At 37.7% G+C, this 27191-nt stretch overlaps 1 protein-coding gene across 1 annotated transcript; it reads left to right on the top strand.

The window, feature by feature from the left end:
• The first annotated feature begins 24664 nt into the window (after window positions 1-24664).
• LOC149814890 (protein IQ-domain 26-like) lies at window positions 24665-26348 on the top strand. Its single transcript, XM_089988737.1, has 3 exons — window positions 24665-25004; window positions 25164-25370; window positions 25558-26348. The coding sequence occupies exons 1-3, from the start codon at window positions 24666-24668 to the stop codon at window positions 26209-26211; spliced, it is 1200 nt and encodes a 399-aa protein (XP_089844863.1). The 5' UTR covers window position 24665; the 3' UTR covers window positions 26212-26348.
• The last annotated feature ends 843 nt before the right edge of the window (window positions 26349-27191 follow it).

The raw sequence follows: 27191 nt of genomic DNA, 5'->3' as shown, positions 1-27191 counted from the left end.
AAAAAAATTGGCGAGTGGTTGGGAAAAAAATTAAATGAACTAGAAATTATAAAATTAAAAAAATGACAAGGTTAGTATCATCTGGCATGGATGGTATTAGCCTCGCCATTTTCGACCCTTGAGCTGGTGGATGCACAAAAAAATTAGAAAAGTAAAAAGAAAAAATTCAACCATTTTTCGTCCACCCAACGACTGAAAAATAGCTGAACTAGTACCACTTGTGCTAGATGGATATTAGCTTGGTTGTTTTTAGGGTAGTGGCCGGTAGGAAAATTGTCAGACCTCTTTTACTCAAAGGTGGTAGGATTTTAAAGGGGGCAGATGGTGGGTGGGGTTTCCTGTTGGTCGTTTGGTGGATGGAGTCGCCAAAAAAAAAACTGGGTTCAACGGGGCTTCGTCGTGGTTGGTAGGAGCTGTATGGGCACGTCTCCTTGTGGTGGGACGTTTCAGGTTCAAAACCCAATGGTACGTTGAATAATTACTGCTGCCTAACTCCAGCTTGCCTTCCAAAAAAAAAGGTTAAGTTTTATTTAACTGGGTTAAAACCCAACATTGTCAAAAGTAGATTTCTTGAAAACTAGGTTGAGTGGCCATGAAAGTAATAGGACAAAGCTGCTTGCTTTAAGCCCAAGTCATCTAAATGGCTTTTTAAAAAACTTGAGGTCATAATGTTCAGGCATTGAGGTCCTGTGCCAAGCTGAAGGCCCAGGTTCGAAACCCTCTGCCAAGTGGGGCTTAAGAGATATCTAGTGGGGGTCTGCCTAACACCAGCTTGCCTGTCAAAAATAAAAACAAAATTTTGAGGTCATAATGTTCAGGAATTGGGGTTTATCGATAAGGACACCAAGATCAAAGTCCCCTTTAAGGCTTAAAAAATTGTTAAGAGAATTGTTTCATTCTCATGGAAAAGAAGTGAATTTTCTAAAAACTTATATGAGCTCAGCTTTTCTATGAAAGTTCTTTCATAGAGAGGAGGTATAAAGGGAATTACAAATGAAAAGAGGAAGGTGGTGGAAAAAACTAGGATCCACTTGTGCTTAAGTTTTTTTTTCAATAAGCAAACTGGGGTTAGGCGTACCCCTACAGGTATATCGATCACAAAAATTATGTACACTGTACAACTGAAAGAAGCTTTACAAAACCTCAGCAGAAGGATGACAATCCGCTGTCTTATCCTTCCAAGTATGAGTCAAAATCGAGACAGCTATTCTGGCTAGTTAAACACCAGTTTCCTGTTAGCTTTAGATACAAATGTGAATTGGAACCTGTCAAAATTGTGAGTTGGAAACTCTATCTCCCTCAGCCTGCTGAGTGATCAGACTGGTAGTATCTTTGTGTGATGTCTCAAGGATTAATTTGGATCTGACATCCACCTCATAGAGGATCCTCTCCTGCTTAAATGTTTATTTTATATATGCTGGAAAAGAGGGCGGAAAAGATATCAACTGAGCAATTTCCTATAAAAACTGTGAAACAAAAAAGACCCTTCAAATTTATAAAGACTACAATGTCTGTTTGCTGTCTGTATTTAACTTTCAATTATGTTGATAAAGAATGGATGCTACGTAAGCTTATTATCAATCTTTGTGAGTTAGAGCCACGTCATACTGAGAAAGCATTGTCCAATACCATTACAAGGTGCCTTACAGACAATGCTTCTAACAACAATATTCTTGTTAAGACATTAAAAGATAACCAGGAGAACAGTGGTTTAAACTTATATTGTGGTGGAAAAAATTTTCATGTGCGATGTGCACATATTTTGAATTTAATGGTACATGACGGGCTTGAGGAGATAAAGAGGTGCTTTACAAGGTTAGAGAAAACATCAAATATATTAGAGTTTCACCATCAAGGATTCATATTTTCATAGCTACAGCAAAGGAACTAGATGTTCTAATTTCAAGAAAGTCAGTTTTGGATGTTCCTACTAGATGAAATTCGACATACATATTGTTGGAGATTGCCCTGAAGGATGTCTTTTCGTCATATAAAGTTAATGATGTATCTTTTGATTGGTTGATTGAATATGAAGAATGGAATAAAATTCAAGATATATGCATTTTTCTCAAAGTTGTTCTACAATGTTTCTCAACTTTTTTGAGGAATCCAATTTCTGACTTTAAACTTGTTTTTCCTAGAGTTTTTGAAAGTGAAGGATGTATTAAACACAAAGGCGAATGAGGGTTTTGGCTTTACGAGAACAATGATGAAAAAATGAGAGAAAATTTTGAGAAATATTGGAGAAATTGCGATTTGTTAATGGTCATTGCTTTAATTTTGGATCTTACAATAAAAGACAGTTTGGTAAATTTGTATTTTCTATAATTTATTCTGACAAGGAAGAAGCAAAACAACATGTTCAGATAGTAAAAACTATATTATAAGAGCTTTATGATGATTATATTGCTTGGCATGAGAGTCAATATAAGGCAGTAGCTGATTTTAATATTGGTGCTTCAAGCATAAAGGCCATCAATAATGTTATCATAGTGGTAGGGACTCCAAAATATGCAATGGTATTAGCATTGGGAATGATGATTTCTTTGATTTTTTAAGGTAGACGATATTTTTTTTCCAAGATACAAAATTAGATCTTGACACTTACTTGAAAGATGGATTAGTCAAATATAACGTAGATGAATATTTTGACATTTTGGCATGGTAAAAGGATAAAGAATCAAAATATCACATGAGTCGGCTTTCAATACAGGAGGTCGAGTGATTGATGACACTTGTTCATTATTACTAAAGACAGTAGAAGCTTTAATTTGGACTTTAGATTGGATAAAAACATGTCAAATTGTTATAAATGTAAGAATAAATCCACAAACTAAATATCTTCATGTTAATTTGTATAGTTTCAGTTTTTATTATGATTGATTTAATAAACATTTTTTGTTCACAGGTTGATGATGATGAAGAACTTGAATCACATTTCCTTAATTAGTAGAAGCAAATTTATCACTTCACATTATACCTCAATCCATTATGCATTTGCTTTAGTTATTTCAAATTTTATGCCTGTTTATTCTCGTTATTCAATTGTTTCTTTAAAAATCTTGCAAAAGGTATGGTGATTTGGTACTTTAGGATTTCATTGTTGCTTTCGGTCTATACTACCAGTCAAAAAGGGCCCCCCATTGGTGACATTTAGGCTTCGTTTGTTTCACCAAATTTATACATGAAAATAGGGTTTTACGTGTGAAACCTGCTGAAAGATATCACGCTGATTTCACGCTGATATCTTTTCATGGCTATCTTTATCCTTCCATTTTTGTTATTTTCCTTAGGGATTTGTTTGCCTCATCTATCCTGCAGAGATATACTTTTTATTTTTAGGCATGGAGCCTGTGTATAAATGTATGGAGTATGCTTCGTGATTAAATAAGAAAAACCAGAGAAGAGTCTTTTCTTGATGAATGTAGGTCTAAATGACCGAACCATGTTATTTCTTGGTCTTTCTTATTATTATTTTTCACATGGTATCAAAGCTGAAGTCGGTCGCTGCATACTAAGCTGCTCGTGTCTTTCCCTAAGTATTGGGCCTTAGCCATGGCGTCTGACAATTCCAGCTGTGCTGACCGTATTCTTATTCAAGAACAGGTAGCCCCTAATACTAAGATTACATCTATTTTATTAAATGGAAGAAATTATCTATCATGGTTGAAATCCATTTCTCTCTATTTAAGTGGTCGATCAAAATTAGGATATGTTACAGGTGAAATTCAAAGACCTAGCAACGCTGATCCCAAATATCATGAATGGAGAACAACCAATGATCTTGTTATGTCATGGCTTCTCAACTCCATGAAACCTAAGATCACTGAAAATTTTCTTTTTCTTTATACTGCGCAAGAAATATATAGAATACCGCCAAGGAGTTATATAGTGAGCAAAACAACATTGCTCGTATGTACCAATTATCGTGTGAAATCCATAAGCTCAATAAAAATAAAATGTCTTATTGCGAGTATTTTGGAAAACTGAAAAGTATGAGGGATGAATATGAGACGTATACCGCCACATATGGCGATATCGCATCCTTGAAAAAATTAAGGGAACAAGAAAAAGTCTTTCAATTGCTTGCCGAGTTGGGTTCCGATTTTGAACACTTGAGAAGCCAAATCCTTACGGCTTTCGAGCTCCAATCTGTCACCTGTGTTAGTGCAATGATAATAAGAAAAGAGTCTCGATGCAGTGCTATGAACCCCATCATCACTCAATCAACGTCTATTCAAGAAGAATCCCAAAACAAAGCCGTCTTTGTTGCCACTCAATCCAAGAGGGAAGAGCAAACACATTACAGAAATAAAGGCATAAGATTTACATGCACCCACTGCGAAAAGGATAGTCACATAAAGGAAAGGTGTTGGGTTCTTCATGGTAAGCCAAACAGATAGAAATCACATCGGTTCAATGAAGGCCCTTCCACCCAGATTGATCATAATAGCCAAGGAGAAAATTCTATTTTATTGCAAACACTGACTGAACAACTTCAAAATCTATGCAAAACCAGCAAAAAAAATTCAACAATGGTAGCATCGGCTTTTACAACACAATCTACAAGTAATTGTTTTGACAACTCAAATCATAGCTCTAATGTTTGGATAGTTGATTCTGGTGCATTTAAACATATGAGTTGTTCCTCTCTCTTTCTTCATAATATTAAAAAAGAAAACAAGATGAACCAAGTGACTATAGCTAACGGATCTACAATGGAGATTAGTGGGACTGGCAACATTCAATTTTTCAATGACCAACCTAACAAAGTTCTTATAGTTCCTAGTCTTACATCCAATTTATTATCTGTGTCAAGGATTACTAAGTCAAAGAATTGGAATGTTATTTTCTCGCCTGACGAAGTCATTTTTCAGGACCGTGTAATAAAGAATAGGATTGATGATGGAAAACTTATTCAAGGACTCTATATGATTGAAAAAAAATTTCAAACATTTCTTATAGGTGAAGATAGCAATCTATGGCATCAACGGTTGGGACATCCTTCAAAACATGCATTAAGAACACTTCTTCCAAATTTTCAGTTTGATTGTCAACAATGTGAGGTGTGTTGTTATGCTAAAATGAGTCGTCTTCCTTTTTCCAATTCTAAAACTACCATGGATGATTATTTTGAGCTTGTTCACACTGATATGTGGGGACCAACTCCTATTGAGCCTCATACTGGTTTTAAGTATTATTTGTTGTTCATAGATGATTTTTCTTAAGTTACATGGCTTTATCTTCTTAAATCTAAGGCTGAAGTGTTTGGAAAATTCAAAACATTCTTCCACATGATAGAAACTCAGTATGGAGTCAAAATAAAATGCATAAGATCCGACAATGGATCTAAATATAAGAATACCTTTTTTGATGAATTCGAAAAAGAGAAAGGAATCAATCATGAATTTACTTGTGTTGGGACTCCTCAACAGAATGGAGTGGCCGAAAGAAAAAATTGGCATCTTTTAGAAGTTACTCAGGCATTACTTTTCCAAATGAGAGTTCCTAAAATTTCTGGAGTGACGCCGTGATGAATGCATGCTATATTATAAATCGCCTTTCAAGCAAGAGGCTTGAAAACTGTTCTCCATTGAAAATTTTGAAAGGAAGAAAATTAAATGTTAGCCATATGTGAACTTTCAGTTGTGTCGTCTATATTGCTAACAAAAAACCATGTCAAGATAAACTTAGCAAATGAGCCACTAAATGTCTCTTCTTAGGGTATTCCACATCTCAAAAGGGATATCGATGCTACAATATGAAAGAAAAATGCATGTATATATATATATATATATATCCCGAGATATCAATTTTGAAGAAAACATTCCTTATTTCTCGCAAGATGTTATCAGGAGCACTCCTCAGGGGGAGATAGTCCTCCCTAATATTGACAACTACGATGATTTTCTCATTGCCAAAGACGTGAAACCTCAGCCTTCTCAAGAGATCGAAATCACCACTGCCACTGTGGATCCTCAACCGGTTAGACAGTCTCAATGGAATGTCAAGCCTCCAAGTCACTTGCATGATTACATTACTTATTTCATAGTTGCTCATCTCATTAAAAAACATTTGAAATATAATGGTCTATCTGATCATTATATAGCCTTCCTCAATAAAATATCATCTACAAGAGTGCCAAACAATTATGAGGAGGCTAAGGTTGACCCTGTATGAAAACAAACTATGAAGGAAGAACTTGATGCCTTACAACAAAATAAAACATGGGAAATTGTTAATCTAGCTCTCAGAAAAAGGTTGTTGGGTGTCAATGTATCTTTAAAATAAAGTACAACAGTGATGGTACCATTGAAAGGCACAAGGCATGGCTTGTGGCTAAAGGCTACAATCAAACCCAAGGGATTGATTATGAAGAAACCATTGCTCCTATTGCAAAGATGAACACAGTCAGAGTAATCCTATGTATCGCCTGCAACTTCAATTGGGGTCTATGTCAGCTTGATGTCAAAAATGCCTTTCTTCAGAGAGATCTAAAGGAAGATGTCTATATGAAGCTTCTCCCTAGTCATCCTGAAGAAGAAAATCCAAAACGGGTGTGTTACCTTAGTAAAGCCATTTATGAATTAAAATAGTCTCTCAAAGCCTGGCATCATCAATTAATCAATGTTCTACAACAACATGGCTTCTCTAGAAGCAATGCTAATAATTTCCTTTTTATTAAAAAAAAGAATCATGATATCACTATTGTTCTGGTCTATGTAGATGACATCATTATAACAGGCTTTGGTGAGAAGCTCATCAAAGAAGCTAAAACTCTTCTCCAGCGATCTTTCGACATCAAGGATTTGGGGACGTCTGCATTATTTCTTGGGAATTAAACTTGCTCACTCAGAAAAGGGAATCATTCTATGTCAACATAAATATACTTTGGACCTCCTTCAAGAGACAAGAAAACTTAGAAGCAAGCATGCTTATACACCCATTGAAGTCGGCCTCAAGATCGACAAGTCTTTAGAAGATGAAATTGTTGATAAAGAAGGATACCAGAGACTGGTAGAAAGTCTTATTTACCAGACCAGATATCACTCATGCTGTAAGTCTGGCTAGTCAATATTTGCATGCTCCGAAAAAAAATCATTGGCAACTCACAAAATGAATTTTAAGATACCCAAAAAAAACTCCAGGATTGGGTTTATTGTATAAACGAAATAATAACACTGACATTGAAGGATTTACCGATGCCGATTGGGCAGGAAGTCATGACAGAAGATCTACCTTCAGCTATTGCGTATTTATTGGAGGAAATCTTGTATCATGGTAAAGCAAAAAGCAAGGAGTTGTGGCTCGATCTAGTGCTGAATCTGAATATTGAGCTATGGCTACAGCGGCAAGTGAAATTACCTATATGACGATCTTATTGACTAAAATAGGGGTTTTGGGCAAAACACCTATTCCCTTACATTGCGATAACCAGGCAGCTATTCACATAGCGGTGAATCCCATGTTCCATGAAAGCACTAAGTATATTGAAATTGACTGTCACTATATAAGATAAAAATTTAAAGAGGTGAAATATCTACTCCTTGTACAAGGAGTAGTGATCAGGTGGCAAATGAGTTACCAAAGCTTTGGTTCGAAATCTGCATGAGAATCTGTTGGACAAATGGGGTTGCATAAACTTCTACAACCCACTTGAGGGCGAGTATTGAAAGATATCACGTTGATATCTTTTCATGGCTATCTTTATCTTTATCTTTATCCTTCAGTTTTTGTTATTTTCCTTAGGGATTTGTTTGCCTCGTCAATCCTGTAGAAATATACTTGCTATTTTTAGGCATGGAGCCTGTGTATAAATGTATGGAGTATGCTTGGTGATTAAATAAGAAAAACCAGAGGAGAGTCTTTTTTTCTTGAATGTAGGTCTAAATGATAGAACTACGTTATTTCTTGGTCTTTCCTTATTATTTTTTTGACAAAACCTTTCATTTTCAGGTGAAACAAATTCAAATTAGGGATTTACTTACGCACTTTGTTGGTAGCGCCGTTATAAAACCATTTTACTGGAGCATAAATGGGTTGCGCTAAAGAAAAAATGAAAACCAATGCAGGAACCCCACCGCCAATGAAAATAGATTTTTTCTGGCGCAACCTAAGACTGCGCCAAAAAAATAATGGTTTCTCTGACTCAGCTCCTACCTGCGCCTGTAAAGGTTCCTCTCTTTTTTCCTTTTCGTTCTCCCATTCTCGCATTCTCTTTCTCTCTCTGACTCAAAAATTCTTTTCTTTTTCCATTTTCCCTCTTTTTTTTTTTGCTTCTCTCTCTCTCTCTCTACTGCTTCGAACCCCTTTCCTTTACGTCATCGCCCAACCCCTTCATATGTGTTATCTTTCGTTGGAGTGGCAGAGGTGCGGGAGACATCTTCTTCCCTTTCACCATGAAGGCGGCCCATGGCAAGCAGATCGAGCACCACCTCTATTCATCGCCATCCATTCACCTTCTTCCAATGGAGTCTCAGGTACGGATACAACACCTAGCTTTGATCTCTCTTTTCTCTCTTTTTGTGTGCTTGAGATTAGTGTTTTGGTCAATAGGCTCAGCTTCTATGATTTTTCATAGAACATTTGCCTAATCTATAAATTTCTAGGATATTTAAGGATTTGATGATGGAGAGATTAGGTTTTAGCTATTCTTGAGGTCAACCTCAGCAATAGCTCTTGTTCTGGAGATTTAGGGGGTTGCGTGAAGGAAGGATATAAAGGAAGGGCTGTGAGATGGGCAGAGGGGCGAATATGGAGGAAGACTCATGACTCCTCTCTTTGCCTCTGCTGCGACAGTGAAAACTGAGTCCTCGACTTGTTTTTTCTCTGCTGCTGCAACATCTTTACTGTGTGCACACTCAGTGAATACTGAAATGAATCCATTATTAGATACTCCCTTCTCTCAATGTTGTAAAAAACAGGCTTTTGCGCTTCACTTGATAATATATATATATATATATATATATATATATATATATATATATGCTTCAAAACAGTGTAAAAGTACATGCAGATAAGGTGCAACTTTTTCTAAAAAACTACATTCTTTGTTGCACTGTGTTTTGATGGGGAAACACATGCTTCACCCAAATGCTGGTCAAAAGTGTGTGAACACCCCCATTTCCAGCCACATCTGACCAAGTTTGCCTTTATGGTAAGTTCTACAATTTTTTTGTATTGTGAAGAGTGAAGATAAATTGAATGAGTTGTAGGTAATATGTTTTTTTCTCAACCTGTTGCGATTTAGATTTTCATGTATTTTTCAAAGGTTAAAAATTTTGGGGTGTCACAATAGAGTTTTGAAATTTTTGGTTCAAGATTCATCCTGCCTCAAGCCTTACACTGTAAGTACTTGCTTAATTTATATTATATTTTTGCTTATGTAAAATTTAATTAAATATAAAGAAGAACATTCATGCTTAAGGTAAGTAAGAACATTCATGTAGCATGGGATGCCTCAATATTTATGACTTTTCTTTTTCATATATAAGACAAGTCCTAACATTCACGTAGTATGATATGCATGAATAATGGTGACTTTCTTATCTATTTGAAATAAATAACTAGTAAGGTCGTTCACTCAATAATGACATTATAATAATGATTTTCTAACTATAATAGCATAGGGTAGTGTTGCCCAATGTTTCAATCGAGGGTGATGAGACCGAGGTCAACTGAGAAATATCTAAGTCAATTCTTTAAATAACTATAAGAAGAACATAAGGGTTTCGTTGGTTTTAGAAAAACTGAAAAATAAATACCTATTTAATAGATGTGGATGTACACATGATCTTTTTATCCATTTATTTAATTATAAATTTATTAACTATAGAATGACCCCTCGAGTACGAAGGAATTCACTTTAGGAATGGGTAGTCTTCCTCCTTAGGTAATATGTGTTATTTTGTCCTAGCCATGATCCTTAGGAAATTAATTCGTTCTTTTCTTTTTTAACTTATTTTTTATCTTCTTAGTAGTGGAGAAGTTTACTTGGCATGTAAGAGGTTGAATTATGATTTTTTATTGTTTTTCTTTGTTTAATCTGTTCCAACTTAAGAATCATATGATTTTTTTCTTGTTGATTTTTGTCGATGTTTCGAAAGCATTCACAGTTTTCCGATTTTTGAATCTAATTTGAGAATTTGTAGTTTGTATCAAACGTGGTTATATTCGGGTTAGTTCTGAAGAGAAAATTATGTTGAGGTTCAATCTCTTGCCCTCTTTCATGTCTTATGTATATGTTTAGATCAGGTCTGCTTCTTCGTGAGTTTCTTTGTGTTTCTAGAACTAATACATGACTAGGTTGCTATTCTTCATGCCCTAAAATATGCTTGAGTTTTCTTATAATTTATAGATGAAGATTGGCATATAAGACGTTGGTTAAATATGATGTTTTAACTCTCATGAACTCTCAATAGTTTAGTTATGACTTATGACATTTTAGTATGACTTGGATGTGAATTTAATATTGTTAAGGCAAAAATTATGTTTAGATTATGTTTTTTTACATTATTATTTCTTAGTTGCATGGTCTTTTTTGTTCATTTCTTCTTATAAGTCTATTGCTTAGTTTATGTCTTATTTTTTTTTTGTATACATGATTTAATTGCATGTTGGAATTCTTGAGAGACTTGGCATTCTTTTTGATGTTATCTGTGCTGTTAGTAAAACTGAAAAGTTGAAAAAGTTGCTCAAGAAGTAAGATCCTTTGTTTCTAAGCTGGTGCAAGTAAGAGTAACTGACTTGCAATATTCATTTCTTCTGAAATTACAATACCTTATACCTAAGGAATCAGTTTATGAATAGATGTTCTCATATATTTGAATTTGGGCCATCTGAAACTAATTTAGCCCTTGAATACTCTCGTGTTAAGGATCTTTGGCTATTCTGCTATTAAATGTTTCTTTTTTTCTGCAGATTTGGCCATCTACTATTAATTGCTCTTCTCCTGCAAACGATGTTTGTTGATGAGTCTTGCTTTAGCTAGAATTCCAGCTCAGTAGGTTATCTTTCTAATAATATACATTCAAATTTATAGTCCAGCAAAAGGAACTCCAGCTCAACAGTTTTGCTCTAGTAGAAGGAACCCACGAAAGAGAATCCCAGATGACAGACTGTGCAAGGTTCACATTTATTTATGTAGCAAATTGTGCTTGTGTTTGTGATTATATCATGTACTCCATATTTGTTGTTTACCATGATTGAACTTCATTTCACTTCTAGAAACTAATTAAGTGGCAATTCTCATGGTGTTGTTTAAAGATAATTGGTTCATGGGGCTCATGGAAATCAAAGGAGCGAGCGCCACACCAGCTCCACAAATGTTGTAGTTGTTCATCCTCTATATGTATAAGGATGAAACCTACAAAGGTTTCATTGTTGGCTTATGCAGTCACTTCACAATTCAATCACCATGTTTTCCCATTATACACTTCAGTTCACACTTCAGAACATTGGAGAACCTTTGTTGCACCTATCAATCTCGAAGAGGAATGGGGATCACAAGGACGCTTTTCAAATGACGATGATTTTGTTTATGAAGACCCATCTGAAGAATCTGATTCTAAGATCTTAGACAATGATCAAGTAAGTACATGTAAATATCATGTTCTTGATGGACGAGTGGCTTTACAAAATTGATAGCACATTAGTGTATTTTTTATAATGAATTAATCTTGTTTATTACTGGTACAATAGTGAGAAAATATTGTATATTTACGTGAAATTTTTGACCAATATCTACTATATAGACCTAAGAGCTAACATGTAATTTGAGACATTTTGTTTCAGATTGAAGAGAACATTAGTAAACCATATGAGACATGTTAGAAATGAAATGGGCTAGTTTCATTTGATACTTTTAATTGCTTGCTACTAATTAAGGTTTTGGTCATGCTTAACGGATCAGAGGATGTTGCCTTTGGAGATTTGGTTAAGGACCTCTCGACTTGCAAGAGTTTCCCACGCGTAGCAGTTGGATGCACAGGGGTGCATGTGGGTTAGGGCTAATTCCCCCAGGAATCACCTTAGATGATTCCAATTGAGTATGGTGACTCGGAGCTAGGCGAGTGAATGCCTAGGCACCAACGAATGAGTCTGGGTGGTGCTCTTCGTTATGGTATTCAATCATCAACTGGTCTTCAGACTAAGGTCCACAAGGTCTTGTTCCTTCAGTGGCGATGTTTTGCTATGTTGTGTGCATGGAGCTTGAATACGCTTTATGGCACACAAGACTAAGGCAAAGTTTGCGCATCTTTCAAAAGTGATAGCTGGTATGGGACAACTATGCGCTAAGCGGCATGGACTACATGGAATGCGCATTTGAAAATGCGTTTGATCAGCTTCCGCTAGGCAGTTGCGCATAGAGTGGTGCGCATGGCCAATGAATATGATTTAACACATAAAAAGGTGTTGGTACGCGACCTTTGGTCATTAGGCTAGCCAGCTTGGACAGCTTGGTGCGTTGTGGGTTTATGAAGCATTCTATGCCTGTGATAGAGCGATAGAAAGGCTTGCGGCGGTAAGAAAGGACCATCACACTATACTGGCTTATTGAAAAAAGTAAGCCCATGACGAATTGGCATCAGAGTAGAAAGATTCACGGAGACCTTGTTCTTCATTGCGTGTGACACTGAAGAGGACAACAATGGTTTATCTTGGTTGTGTAATTTTGCGCAACTGAAGTTTAGTTGACTAAGCACAGAAGCAAGATGTTGGCAGGATGGTATGAGTCATCTTGTTGATGATAAGCAGAAGTGTAAGGTTGTTGTTCAGTTGGCTAAGAGAACGTAGATAAGCCAAAGATTCCTACTAGTTGTACGTTAGGCTCACAGGTGGAGCGTCACATTTGCCTTATGCATGTAGAGAATGCATGTTGGATTTGCCTGTATGGATTTGCACCTTTGGGTATAGGAGACTCAATTAAACTTTTAGATTCTCTCCCAACATTATGGGTTAACGGAGTGCCCACGTTGAGCAGAATGCTCATTGTTTTGGTCCCTTGAGTTGGCATATCTTCAATAGATTGTGCTTGTAGAAAAAGTTGTTGTTCATCACTCGTTGGTTCCTGCGAAAATATTTTGCTAACTTTGAGAGAGAGTACAACGTGCTGACTTTGAGAAAGGAGTGCAGCATTGGGGCAAAGTGCCCTTGTGAGAACGAGTGCCCAGAAAGACACTTTGAAGGACCATATTAGGGTGATACGTAAGGAGGCGTCCTCCATCTGAGGACTAATTTGGACCATTGGAAAATCGCAAGGTAGTGCTTAAAGGAGTTGATATCCCTGTGGCACGCATTGGTGGTTGTCGTTCTGTACAAGGACCACGAAGGGCTTGGAATTGCCCTTGCTGGGGTTGGAAGGCACCCTAGCCATGAGCATCAAGACGACAAGTTTGTCATGCGGGCGAGGATGACCCATTTGTGTTTGAGACTACACTGGGGTCTTATGAGCAGATAATGCACGATGTTTATAAAGCAAAAGACCGTTGTCTAAGTGATTAGAGATGCGTTAAAGGTATGTGACTTGACGTGTTAAAAGTTGCGGTGATAGTGAATGTAAACCTGAACAAGTTAAGTAGGATGAAGAAAAAGAGTAAACCAAAGATAAGTACAAAGGAAAACTGACATATCAGTGAAGACTGTGCTCTTACCTGCACCAACATTGTCGAGGACGACAATGGTTTTGGGTGGAGAAGAATGTCCCGGGCCGATCTTTCAGAATGGGACATGTGCAGTGCGGAGCTCTACTGAGTGAAAAATACATCGAGTGTAGGAATGCGTGGTATGCGTTAGCTTGATCAGTGACATATAGTGGTAGCACGACATGCGATAGGCATCAATATCGTCGTTAGTGCATCACTGTATAGCGACACAGACGTAGAGCATTGTTCGGTTAAGCAGTGCCAGCAGATCAGAGGATGTTGCCTTTGGAGATTTGGTTAAGGACCTCTCGGATTGCAAGAGTTTTTCACGCATAGCGGTTGAATGCACGATGGTGCGTGTGGGTTAGGGCTAATTCTCTCAGGAATCACCTTAGGTGATTCCAACCGAGTATGGTGACTCAGGGCTAGGTGAGTGAATGCCTAGGCACCGACGAATGAGTCTGAGTGGTACTCTTCGCTATGATGTTCAATCATCAACTGGTCTTCGGACTGGGGACCGCAAGGTCTTGTTCCTTCAGTGGCGAGGTTTTGCTATGTCGTGTGCATGGAGCTGCAATATGATTCATGGCACACAAGACTAAGGAAAAGTTTGTGCCTCTTTCAGAAATGATAGTTGGTATGGGACAACTATGCACTAAGTGACATGAACTACATGAAATGTGCATTTAAAAATGTGCTTGATCAGCTTCCGCTAGGCAGCTGCGCACAGGGTGGTGCACAGGGCCAATGAATATGATTCAACACATGGAAATGTGTTGGTACATGGCCTTTGGCCATTAGGTTGGCTAGCTTCAGCAGCTTGGTGCGTCACGGGTTTGCGAAGCATTCTATGCTTGTGACAGAGCGATAGAAAGGCTTGCGGCGGTAAGGAAGGACCATCATGTCGTACTGGCTTATTGAAAAAAGTAAGCTTGTGATAATTGGAGTCTAGACAACAAGGGTATTGCTGCTAAAAGTGCAATTTCAGTGCTTATTTTCTGTAGCGATCCAAATTGGGGCCTCTCGAGCCCGAGTTCATGGATGCTAGTTTCTAGAAGAAAATTACCAAAATAACTTCAAAAACTATGCTAGATTTTTTTTCTTCATAAAAGGTTCATACACTCACCAACATCAATAATTACCATCTCAATTAAAAGTATCCAAATTACATAAACATAATAAACAGAAAATATGAAATGCATAATACTCTAAATGTTAAAAAGTCTGGTAGTTGTCGAGTTTAGTCCATAGTCAATTGCTTCGATTGGTAGCAGTCCATGAACCTACAGTTGTAACCAAGGGGGGTGAGTCTATAACTCAGTATGTTTCTATTTACAAATTAGACACGACCATTATAATTGCAATGAACTATAAGATCCTAATCTTAGTTTAGTTTGCTAAGTAAGCAACCATGTTATTTATGGATTTTAGCTCCTATATTGTATTCCTATCATCATTCTCAAAGTAAACATTCACATTCTACTCAAATCGGTTATTTCAGAAATACCCTCTTTGGGCATAGCAACCCATGTAGACAACTTAGAGTCTATGGAGTTGGCTAGACAAATGAACCACTAACAATAATATATTTCAAATCGGCCCAAACTATGGACTCACAATTGCTGTAGCTGCTCGTCAATCGCAAGTCGGGTGCCACAAAGTACTCATCGGGAACTAGTTGAAGAGCTCGAGAGGCTATATCTGTCCCAAGGTACTCAAGGAGATATAACTGTCTTCAAGGTGTCAGGGAGCTATACCTACCCCCAAGGTTTGTGGTTCATGCTACATCTTATATGTGTCTAGTAGGCAATTGTCTTTAACCCCTAAGGGTCACCAATGAATTCTTGAGTAAATTCTGAGGTACAAACAGGATACACATACCCCTAATAATGTCATAGACCATGTCTCTCCTAGTAGAGTTCCTTATCATACCCTATACTGTTATCCTATGCACACTTTTCTTTCAACTTTTATTTTTTTTTGACGTTAGTGTCTTACACAATAACCAATGTATATACACTAACTACTTTTAATATGTAGATACATGTTGTATATTTAAGAATAACATCCCACCACAAAGTCATTCATTATGTTACGATACTTACAATGCTCCTCCCAAGGCACAATCATAACATTCTCAGGACAGATCCTATCCTGAAACTCTAGAACTATACTCTCATTTTTCAAAGTCATGCATCAACATTTAATAATATTTACATGCATCAATGTCATAATTATTTTCACAAAGGATACATTCAAAATATAAATTATATCATAAGTCAAGGAACATGTAACATGTATCAATATATTTAAACATCATGCTGAACATCAAGGTTATGGATTACTAAGCATACTAATTAGTTGTTCTATGCAAAACAAGATATCACTAGCATACTTATAACACATAGAATCACATTACACGATGCCTAAACTAAACATCATGTATTATATTTAACTAAAGAGGAATTTGCAAATGTTCACTTACCTAGAACACTTAAATTTCAAATTTTAAGGAATAATCTTAGTCTTCTTACAAGTTTTGATCTAAAATAAATAAAAATCTTGTATCATCATTTAAAGTCTCATTTTTTATGAAAAATTATAAAAATATCCCTAAGCTTTAATGCCAAGCTCTAACCTTATTTTATCTGAGTTTGTTATCATATCTCCTTATAATGGATCATACTCGAAGAGAAGAATCTAAGGATCTGAAAATCACTTGAATTTGATATCGGGGTGAAACGTTATGCCTCATTTACTAATAAGGAATATCAAGGGTCAAATAGTCATTTTTACTCTTCGACTGTCCCTTGGTTCATGTCATTTTTCTCAGATTCATTTTGTCATTATACCACACCTAATTTGTATTCACTATAGTTCTGATCTAGTTTAACTGGATCTGTTGATTTAGTGTCGGATCCAGATTCACTTTTATTCTAATGCGGATCCTTCAAGTTTTTTAACTATAAACCTGTCTGGATCCTAGATCCAGTGTGACCAATCCAAACTTTTTCGTAATATCCAACTCATATTGGGAAAATCAAGGTTTTCACCATCTTGATTTTTTTCGCTCTGTATACATGTCCATATCCGCTTATGCATGTATATATATATATATATATATATATATATAATATTTTTATATATTTATTTATTTAAAACATGGTCGACTCAATCTATCGAAGAGCTGGCTCGACTCAGTTTAGACCGGATCGGTCTGACAATAATAGACTTGACTCAGTCTGGACCAAGACAGTCTGCTGAAAAGACAGAGTCAGTCTGCCGAAAGCAGACCCAACTCGATTTGTTCAGACCGAGTTAGTCTACCAAAAATAGACCCAGCTCGGTCTGCCAAAAAAATAGTCCTGACTTGGTCTGTTCATACCGAGTCCATCTGTCATTTTTCTTGTCTGCCAAACCAAGTCAGTTGGTCTTAGTTATTCTGATTCGGTCTAGGCACCCCCAAACCGAGTCAATTCGGTATGCTACTTGCCCAGCCCAGTTTGGTTCGTACTTAGACCAAGCGGCTTGGCTGACTCAGTCTGCCATTATATGCAGACTGAGTCTACTCGATCACTCAGGGTCGAGACAGAGAGTCAGGACTCTATCTCCCTCCATTCTCTGCTATGGCAACCTCATGGTTGTCGACTGTTGTTGTTGGGAAAACCCTGCCTCTGTCATCCACCATGAACATGACGGCACCACCGATGATTGCCGGTGGCTATCCGCCCAACGTTCCTATATATATTGAAATCACAGGGCAACCTAGTTGTCGACGGTGAGGCAGAGGGGACAATCCCTTCTGCACCTCTCCATTGAGAGCGACAGGCGGGCAATACCTCACCATTTTGAGCGGCAGGGACAGGGACGCTTCCATGTCCCTTCACTTCTGCAATCATCAACAACCACACTTTTGCCGACTTATCTTTTTTTTTTTTTAAGAGAACGTGGGAGGCGACTTACCTGGTTTGCCCGCAGTGGAGTGATCCTCGCCTTCCCCTCCTTGTTTTCCTCTCCTCTTCTTCTCTCTTTCTCTCAACCTCTCCATCTCTCTCTCTATGTGCCCCCCTCTCTTCCTCTATTTGCCAAAATCGATAGAGGGAGAGTGGGGACCCATGGCTTTTTATAGCTATGAGTAAGGAGCATTACTCCTCACATGCCCTTGCCTCTTTGAGAGGCATTTCCCCCCTCTCACTCCCCACTTTCCATATGTGGGAGAGAGAAGGGGTAACTTTCCTCTCCTCTCTATAACCAACCTAGGTGGGTTATGCTCACCTGGCCGTGTTATATTTTCACCATCAATTTTTTTCCTGTATGATAAAACTTGTAAATATATTGGGTTGTCTAAGAAGGAACACTAAAATTTCATTATTACCAGACAAGACAACTAGTTTTTCTTATGGCAGACACTTGTCGATGTTATTGCATTTATGTTTTGAGAAAATTTTGGCATTCTTTCATAGATGTTTATTGGAACTATTAAGGTTTGCCTAAAAAGAATCACTGTGAAATTTCATGATTGCCAGATTGGCCAACCATTCTCTTGAAAAGAGTTGCTTATTAAGGATTTGGAAGTCATCTCCTGTTAGATAAATAAACTAATAAACCAAGTTATCTCATTCTCCATGGCATCAAAGTGATGAGTTGAAAAACTTCAATATCATCATATCATGATGAAACTTCTGCAGATTAAATTACCTAAAAAAATATTTTTTTCACTGGCACAATTTTGCGTTAGTAAAATACTTTTTTTACTGGCACAATTTTGTGTTAGTAAAATCAGTTTCATTGGTGCCTATTTGTGCCCGTAAAAATTGTAGGAATTTTTCAAAAGCTTATCACTAGCGTATCTACGCCAGTGAATTGTTTAATTGGTGCAAGTCTGCACCAGTGAAAATTGCTTCATTGGCACAACTGTTGCGCCATTGAAAACCACCTTTCACTGGTGCACTGCATGCGCCAGTGAAAACATGTTTCACTGTCCAAGCAACACCAGTGGAAGCTTTATCCGCGAGGGATTTATTGGTGCCTCATTTGCACTAGTGACTGCGCCATTAAAGGCTTTTATTTCTTCTAGTGAAACATGCCTACTCCATTTTCCTATGAGCCCCACAACCCTCTTGGGTTTCTTTTCACATTGACCATGCATGTACTATGGATGTATTTTTTCACCCATGGAGTGGGAGTGATGTAAGGATATGTGGCCATAAGGTCATTAAGGAAATTTGTCCTAAATCAATGAAGGTGGAGATCTCATGCATGGGAGTAATGAGGATCCAAGAACGATGAGAAGAACGATCTGGAGTCCTAAATGTGTGCATGCCAGGTCGGCTCACCTCTCATGCACACATATGGAAACTGATAAATGCATGAGATTAAATTTGAAAATTAAATAAAATATGTTTAATTAAATTATAATTAAGTAAATAATCGAGACATGCATGACAGTTGAAAATGAGAGAATCAAGGAAGGATGTTTCACAAAGAAAGGAAAATGACTTCAGCCCCAAGTTGATAAAAAGCGGTCTCGGCTTTAGAAAAAAACACACATAGAGAAAAACTAGAACACATAAAGAGAGATTGCATTACCTGCAGAGGCTGTTACTCCCAATCTTAGAGACCATATACCTTGATTCGCCCTCATACGTTCATTGTACGCAAATCCCTATACTAGTATCAGAGCTCGAGTTGTTGTTGTTATCGTGCTGCCCAATTGTTGTCATGCACAAAAGACTCTCCTCTAGTGATTGCTGCAGTTTGATCGACCTTTTGCATGTTTACGTGTCTGCTATTGTCTTTGGTGCATGTATGCAATGAACTTAAATAAAAAAAAAGTTAGGGATTAGCTCAGTTGCTCTGAAAAAAACCCTCTTTGAATAAGAGGACAAGTAGAGGCTGAATTTGTTGATCGAGCCCAGATTTGGCTCGCTAGGGTTAGATCTACCAATCGAAACTCATATCCGACTTGTTAGGATGCAAATTTGCCAATTGAGAGCTAGATCTTGTTGTCTAGGGCATAAATCTATTGATTGAAAGTTAGATATGTTCTGATACGACAAGGATTTGCCGATCAAAGGCCATATCTCACCATCTAGGATATATATCTGCATATCAAAGGATATATCTAGCTGGTGTAGGTGAAGATCCACCCCATGAGTGGTTAGATTTATAGGGATGTCGAATTCCTAGAAGAAAAGAAATGGAAATTTGATCTTCAAGGAGATGATGCTATCATTCGACATCTTACATGATGATGATGTGTCATTGAATGAACTAGAAGTCTATGTGTCATTTATAGAGGATCAAGAGCTATCTGTAAATGATGAGCAATCTCTACAGTGTATAACTGGACATAAAAGGTCTAGAGTTCCTGTATCCTATTTGGATGATGATTATATGTACTTGGAAGAGGAGTTGTGTTACTCTATTGATTTAGATGAAGTTGTTGATAAACTCATCCTTCAAGGTGTGATTAGTTCACATGAATCTAGAGAATAAATTGGAGAGATGCAAGATGAAATTGATTCAATAAAAAAAATGGAGTATGAAAACTAGTAACATTGCATGATGATTGAAAGACAATTGGTTCCAAATGGGTCTTAAGAAAGAAATATAAAGTTGGTGGGACTATTAACAAATTTAAATCAAGATTGATTGCAAAAAGATATAGTCAACGTGATGGCATCGATTATGAAGAAACTTAATCTCTAATGGTAAAATTACTTTCATTCGAATTGTATTGGCTTTAATGACATTCTTTGACCTTGAATTACATCAAATGAATGTAAAAACAATATTTTTGAATGTTAAATCGAAAGAGACCATATATATAGCAAAAACTTGTAAGCTTTGTTATAAAAGGTCAAAAGACAAGGTGTACTTGTTGAAGAAATCCCTACATGGGTTAAGTAATCGCCTAGACAATTGTATATGCGATTTCATAATTGGGTTACATGACAAACAAGTTAGACCACTATATATGTCAAGAAAAGTGAAAATAAGTTTACTATTTTGTCCTTCTATATTAATGATATTCTCATAGCAGAAAATGACATGAGAATGATTATCAAAACCAAGATTTTGATATCTTCTCAGTTTGAGATAAAAGACTTGAGTGAAGCATCATATGTACTTAAAATTAAAATCATAAGAGACAAATTGTCTAGATTATTGTACCTAAGTCAAGAGAGATGCCTTGATTATATTTTGAAGAAATTCAAAATGGATAACTGTAAAGCCAAGTTAACCTCTGTTGTTAAAGGAATGAAATTAAGTAAGAATGATTGTCTAAAGAGAAGACTAATTATGAAGTTCATTATGCGCAAGTGATTGGTAACTTGATGTATGCTATGTTGTGCACTAGATCAAACATTAGTTTTGTTGTGAGTCTAGTTGGTAGATTCCAAAGTAATACTGACATTCTTCATTAAAAAATAATGAAAAAAATATTTAGGTATCTTAAGAAAATTAAGAGACTTATGTTACCAAGTAAAAAAGTTAAAGCTTATTGATGATGAGAAATCTACTTTGGGATATGCCTTTAATTTGGGAGGTGTTGTTTCTTGGTATTGTAAGTACAAGGCTTATGGCTTATGTAGCATTGTATACTCAAGAATATATAACTTATATGATGGATGTAACCTTTGGGGGTTTGGATTGATTGCTTCTTAAGTGATTTGAGATTGAATATCTCGAATGAACCAGTCCAAATATACTGTGACAATATAGCTTCATGCCCCTGTACCTTTTACTAGAAAATGAAAATATTGGGACATTTTAAAGTAACATGATACTTTTAAAATACAATGACATTTTGACTGTTTAAAATGGCTGATAAAATATCTTGATATTTTCACACCGCTCCTCCTCATTGCCATCCAGATATTACACTTGGCTTAGGGCCTTTCATGGCCTGGACCCAAACCCAATCTGGGTCCGGCCTCAATTTAGGTTCAGGCTTAGGGATTGTTACCTTCTTATAACTCCAGAGTTCAAATACAACTGCCAACTGGTACCAACAGCAACCCCACCACCATTCATGGTGGATTGTCACACAGCCTGCAGATCCAGCACATTGCTTACCCTAATTTTTGTCCCTTAGTCAGCAGTAAGGTAAAGAGAGACCGAGGACAATTTTAACGTATCCCTTAATCAAAGGAGCAACTAAGGATGCAAAGGAAGGCCAATTTGTTAGAAAATGTGGCAAATCTGGCTTGGTTGCAGCTAAGGCAATGTCCCACTTTATCCCATTTTATCTAGGTATAGACGGATTCACACTAAATGCTTCCTACACAAAATGATAAGGTCCTAATAATTGTTGGGATCAAGGAACAAAATACTTGCATCTCTAGAAATCTGGTTCGCATTATTTTTTGGATATACTGGTATTGGATCGGTCTAAGAATGGGTCCGTATCGGATCAACAAACATGAATAGGGTTTGAGAAGAAAAACATGATCGATTGGTGTGAAAAAATTGTTCTATGTCAAGTAGTTGGATCTGGGACTAAACAACCTAGAAACTAATTTCTCTAGTTGAGTTGCAAATTGCTTGGTGTTCCAACACAGATCTGAACTGGATTTGACCGATATCATCGTATTTGGGTAGATCTAAACAAACATTGTGAGGTCTAGTTGGATCCAGATTGCAATCGGGTTAAAAATAATTCGAATCTAGGTCCCTTGGGAAAAGGTCAGTGGGATTAACCCACTTTCAAGGGATCAAGTACCCATGTGCCCACATTTAACATCTTCACTGCAACCAGCAAGTGGGTCCAAACCCAGGGTAGTACACGATAAAATGACTGTTTAATTTCTCGCAAAAATTGATTTTTTTTTTTTTATGTTTCTTACGTTTTTTTTATTGGCAAAATAGAAGAAAAAGTGGGTAAAAATTTGAGAAACATTAAACGACATTGAAATATGATAAATAAGTTAAAGATATGGTTTCGCCAAAATTTTGCTAATATCACAGCGTGATATTTTGTTCGGTTAAATGCGTCACAAAATATCGCCAATATTTCGAAAATTTCGCTGTATTTTTCAGTTTTCATGACGATTCATTCTGGCTCTGCAGTACCTGGGTTTGGTTAAACAAGGAAGCGGACTTCTCATTTTCCCGACCCGACCCAGATACTAATCTAAAAAGGATCCGAAACATTTTCGTAATCTCCACTCCACATTTCTGTAACCGAAACGTCACTCTGACACCACAATTTTTTTTTGACTTTTCTCCCAACTCACGTGAAGATTCACGTCAAAGGCATTTACGTCACTTCACCAGTCAAAGACTACGCTCGTCTTCTTTCTCGGTCAAAAGACATCATTGGCGTCACCGCCGAAAACTCGGCGTCCAAATTCAAGACATGTTAATAGGAAAATAACGCCGTTTTTTTTAAAACATTGCAAAAATATCAAGATATTTTAACAACAGTTTAAAACGGTTAAAAAATTGCGATCATGTAAATCTCATTATTTATATTGTATTTGCAGGATCACTTTCTTGACCTGAAACTTTATACGCACAAAAGCACAGTAAAAAAAAATTATAACCCAAAATTCTCACAACACGATTCATAGATATGGTGATTGAAAAAAAAATCTAAAACATCTAAAATTCTAACTAAAATCAGACATGCCTTTATGAAATCATATTTAATATTGATAGAAAAAAATAAAAGTGCCTAATTAAATATTCATGGCATTTAAAAACTAAATAAAAAACTTAAATTCTTACAAAAATAAAAGATTTAGGGGTTTGATGAGTAATAACCAAAATCAAACATTTATTATGAAATCTTGCTTAATGATATATAAAAAATAATACAAAAAAATATAATTAATCATTTGAAAAAATGCAAACCAATACCCTAATCTCTAAAAAATTATAGATTTACCTCAATTGAAAAAAAACACTAATACTAAAATCAAGTACACATCAGCTACCTATTGCTAATTAAAAATATACGAAAAACCTTAAAACTCTATTAAATATTCATGCTATTTAAAAATAAAATCCCTATCATAGATTATACTAAAAAAAAAAAAAAAATCTCTAAAATCAAAATAGTCATGCTATTATCAGATAAATCTTAATAAAAAGAATGCAAAAAAACTTAAACCCTTAATTAAACATTTATATCATTTGAAAAAGTCCAAATCAATACCTTAATTCTTAAAAAAATCATAAATTATGCTAACTGAAAAAAAACTACTATATATATATATATATATATATATATATATATATATATATATATATATATATATATATATATAGAGAGAGAGAGAGAGAGAGAGAGAGAGGAGGGTATCTACTCTACTCGCCACTTGCCTCAGGGGTTTGGGCACCAGTGGTGACCATCCTGACCCGGGGCATTGCCTACCGTCAGGGTCAAGTCATGGTGGTTGTCCCACCCTGCCCTACTACCCTATCGGTGTTTTTTGTGGATCAGGGTGGGCACGTGCCCACCCTACCCATAAAGCGGCTCCGCTCCACCCTTGATGATTATCCATTTTTTAAAAATTATTGATAGAGTGAATATATATATATATATATATATATATATATATATATATATATATATATATATATATATATATATATATATATATATATTATTTTGATGCTTAGGTTACCAAAAAATAGCAGATTAGCAGAAACTCGAAAAAAATGTTCGTTTTATGGGTTTTTTGCATAAATTTTCCTTATCTTTTTGCCAAATTTTGTTCATTTTATTTATATTTTCGAATCATAACGCGATAAACAAAAAAAAAATGAAATTCTCAGGGGAAAATGGCAGCGGCGAGATCTGCAAGCCAAAATTCCTGTCACTATTTCCAAACACGACAAGCGTCTGCCCGTCTGGTTTTTGAATTCTAGTAAAATGTCTAAACTACCCTAACAGGTCATAAACCAACCTTGTTACGCAGTGAAATTTACAAAGTTGCCATTGTTCGCTCGGCCCAAATAAAGCCGGCAGGACGTGGGTTGAAAGCACATCCATATCCGCAGTCCGCACAGATGGGGAGGGCGACGAGGTGGCTGAGGGGCCTCCTCTGGGGTGGCGGCAAGAAGGAGCCGGAGAAGCCTTCCGGCGAATGGAAGCGGAGCTCCGGAAAGCGTACGGACCCTCCTCCAGTCGTCGCCGTTCGGCCGTACCGGGAGGTCTGCTTCGCCGAGGTGGTGGAGGAGGAGCAGAGCAAGCACGCCATCGCGGTGGCTGCGGCCACCGCCGCCGCCGCCGATGCGGCCGTCGCCGCTGCCCAGGCCGCGGTCTCCGTCGTCCGGCTGACGAGCCAGGGGTTTCCCCGCAAGCGCTGGGCCGCCGTCACCATCCAGACCGCCTTCCGTCGCTACCTGGTGCGCATCGGAAACCCTACCCTTCCGTTAATCTGTTTTCCTTCCTCCGTTTCTTGATCCAATCTGGTTTGGTGGTTGTGTATTTGCTTAAGGGAAGAGATTGGTCTGTTCTCTCTTTGTTGGTTCCTTTTTGTGATTTGCTTTCCGTGGTGGCGGTAGGCAAAGAGGGCTCTACGGGCGCTCAAAGCCCTAGTGAAGTTGCAGGCACGAGTGAGAGGCTACCTGGTTCGGAAGGAAGCGGCCGCGACGCTCCACTGTATACAGGCGCTCTTCCGCGCCCAAGCTACAATCCGCTCGATGCAAGCCCTCTCTTCCCTCCCTAAAGGACCTAAGTTTCTTCACGAAGCCCGCCTTCGTCGATATACGGTAACCCCTTCGATGCCCCCTGTCTCCTACTCCTAGCTAACTCCCGTTTTTATCCAGCAAAAACGGGATAAGTCGGGACAACATTTTATTTTTACCCCTACATTCCCATTTTATCCCGTTTTTTCTTCGGGATATTTTACTTGCTGGCTCTTGGCGTGGTGGTGGATGGTGATTTTGAAAATTTCAGGAGAGATTCGAGGACAGAGAGCGGGCGCCGGGAGTTCACAGCAAGCGCCTCTCACCGTCGATAGAGGGCGCCGAGTCGCCGAAGACCGTCGAGATCGACACGTTGTTCCGGCCGAGGTCCTCCTCCCGCGCGCACCGGCGGAACCCCTCCGTCTCCGACTCTCTCGCTGCATTGTCTCCGCCCCACGACCGCTGCTCGCCGCCGCTGGTGGTGGTGGCGCCCCTCCCGGGCGACGCCTGCGACGAGTGCCACCGCCTCGCCTCCACCGTGCAGAGCACCCCTCGCTTCGCCTCCGGCCTCCCCCTGTCCTGGACACCGGCCAAGAGCGTCTGCGGCCGCTACTTCTCCGGCGACCGGCCCAGCTACATGGCCAACACCCAAAGCTCCCGTGCCAAGGTTCGATCCCACAGCGCCCCGAAGCAGAGACCCGACCCGTTCTCGAAGGGTCGGCTCTCGCTCCACGAGCCAGCCGAGTCGCGGGGTCGGATGCGCAGGTCCAGCTCTCAGGCCCAGAACGGCGGCGGCTTCTTCAGCTTCCGCGACGCCGTGGTCACCCGGCTCGACCGCTCCCTCGATCTCGGCCCGCGTCCGGGTCCGATCCCGATCCACGACAGCGATTACTTGGTTCCCCTCCGTACTCGGTTGTTACGATAGAAACAAAAGGTAATAATATACTGTCGAAAAAGAAAGCAAAAAAACAAAACAAAAAAAAAAAACTCGCTCGTGGTGTAACAGCAGGTGAGTGTGGCTGTAAATCTTTGTTATATTTTTTTTTTATCTTATAATGTTTTGTGTACGTAGTTATGTTGCGAGCCATAACCAGCTTAGCTTCCAGCATATATTTATCAAGTGTTTGTGATAGCTAATAATAATTATATAAGCAAAATAAAGATCCCCTTATGCATCCCGGGCATCAGGGAAACGTGATCTCATATTGGACACACATCCTGACTTTGAATCCTGCGTCGCAAAGGCGAAGCTAAGCGAGTACCTCTCTTTCTTAATAGGCAAAGTGAAAGTCCCTTCAGCTTCACCACCATCATCATTATCAAGTCTTATCCCAACTACATCAATCATTTTATAATCTTTCAATGTCACCTCTCACCTCATCTCTTTTTTTCTTACTTTCTTTTACTTGTATCATGTCAATCATGAAAGGTCGTAATAAGTGGTGTAAAAAAGTTAGTATTTTTGTCTGAAGTAAAAAAAAAAATGAAAAGAACTAAATACTGTCAATTACTGCATTATTTTTCTATAATATCAACAAGATATTTTCATGGTTATATAACCACCATCTTAAATGGTAAAAATGTGAAATTATTTTCAATTTGGATGAAGATTACAGATTTTCCTTAAAAGTTTGTGTTTTATTTACCACGTCATTTACATTCTTATTGAAGAAAAACTTGAAATGGTGTATAATCTTTTATATACTTCATTCTTTGTACTTGTGTATTTTAGAAAATGGTGTATAGTTTTTTAATGCTTTATTCTCTGTACTCATATTGTACTAAATTTTTAAATTTTATCTATTTATGGAATTTTGGCCATAAAAAAGCGAAAAAAAAGGATATTCCATCGAGTAAATGGCTGCCGTTAAATTTGGCTCTTTAAAACTTTGGCCACCGCGTCAG

Source organism: Nuphar pumila, chromosome 15 (assembly GCF_984573655.1).
Source record: "Nuphar pumila chromosome 15, dmNupPumi1.hap1.1, whole genome shotgun sequence".
Classification (NCBI taxonomy): Eukaryota; Viridiplantae; Streptophyta; class Magnoliopsida; order Nymphaeales; family Nymphaeaceae; genus Nuphar; species Nuphar pumila.
This window is presented reverse-complemented; position numbering and strand designations above follow the sequence as displayed.

Coding starts and splice junctions, on each gene's coding strand:
- LOC149814890 (XM_089988737.1), top strand. CDS start 24,666: ATGGGGAGGGCGACGAGGTGGCTGAGGGGCCTCCTCTGGGGTGGCGGC. Junction 25,005..25,163: donor CCGCCTTCCGTCGCTACCTG/GTGCGCATCGGA, acceptor TGGTGGCGGTAG/GCAAAGAGGGCTCTACGGGC. Junction 25,371..25,557: donor CCCGCCTTCGTCGATATACG/GTAACCCCTTCG, acceptor TGAAAATTTCAG/GAGAGATTCGAGGACAGAGA.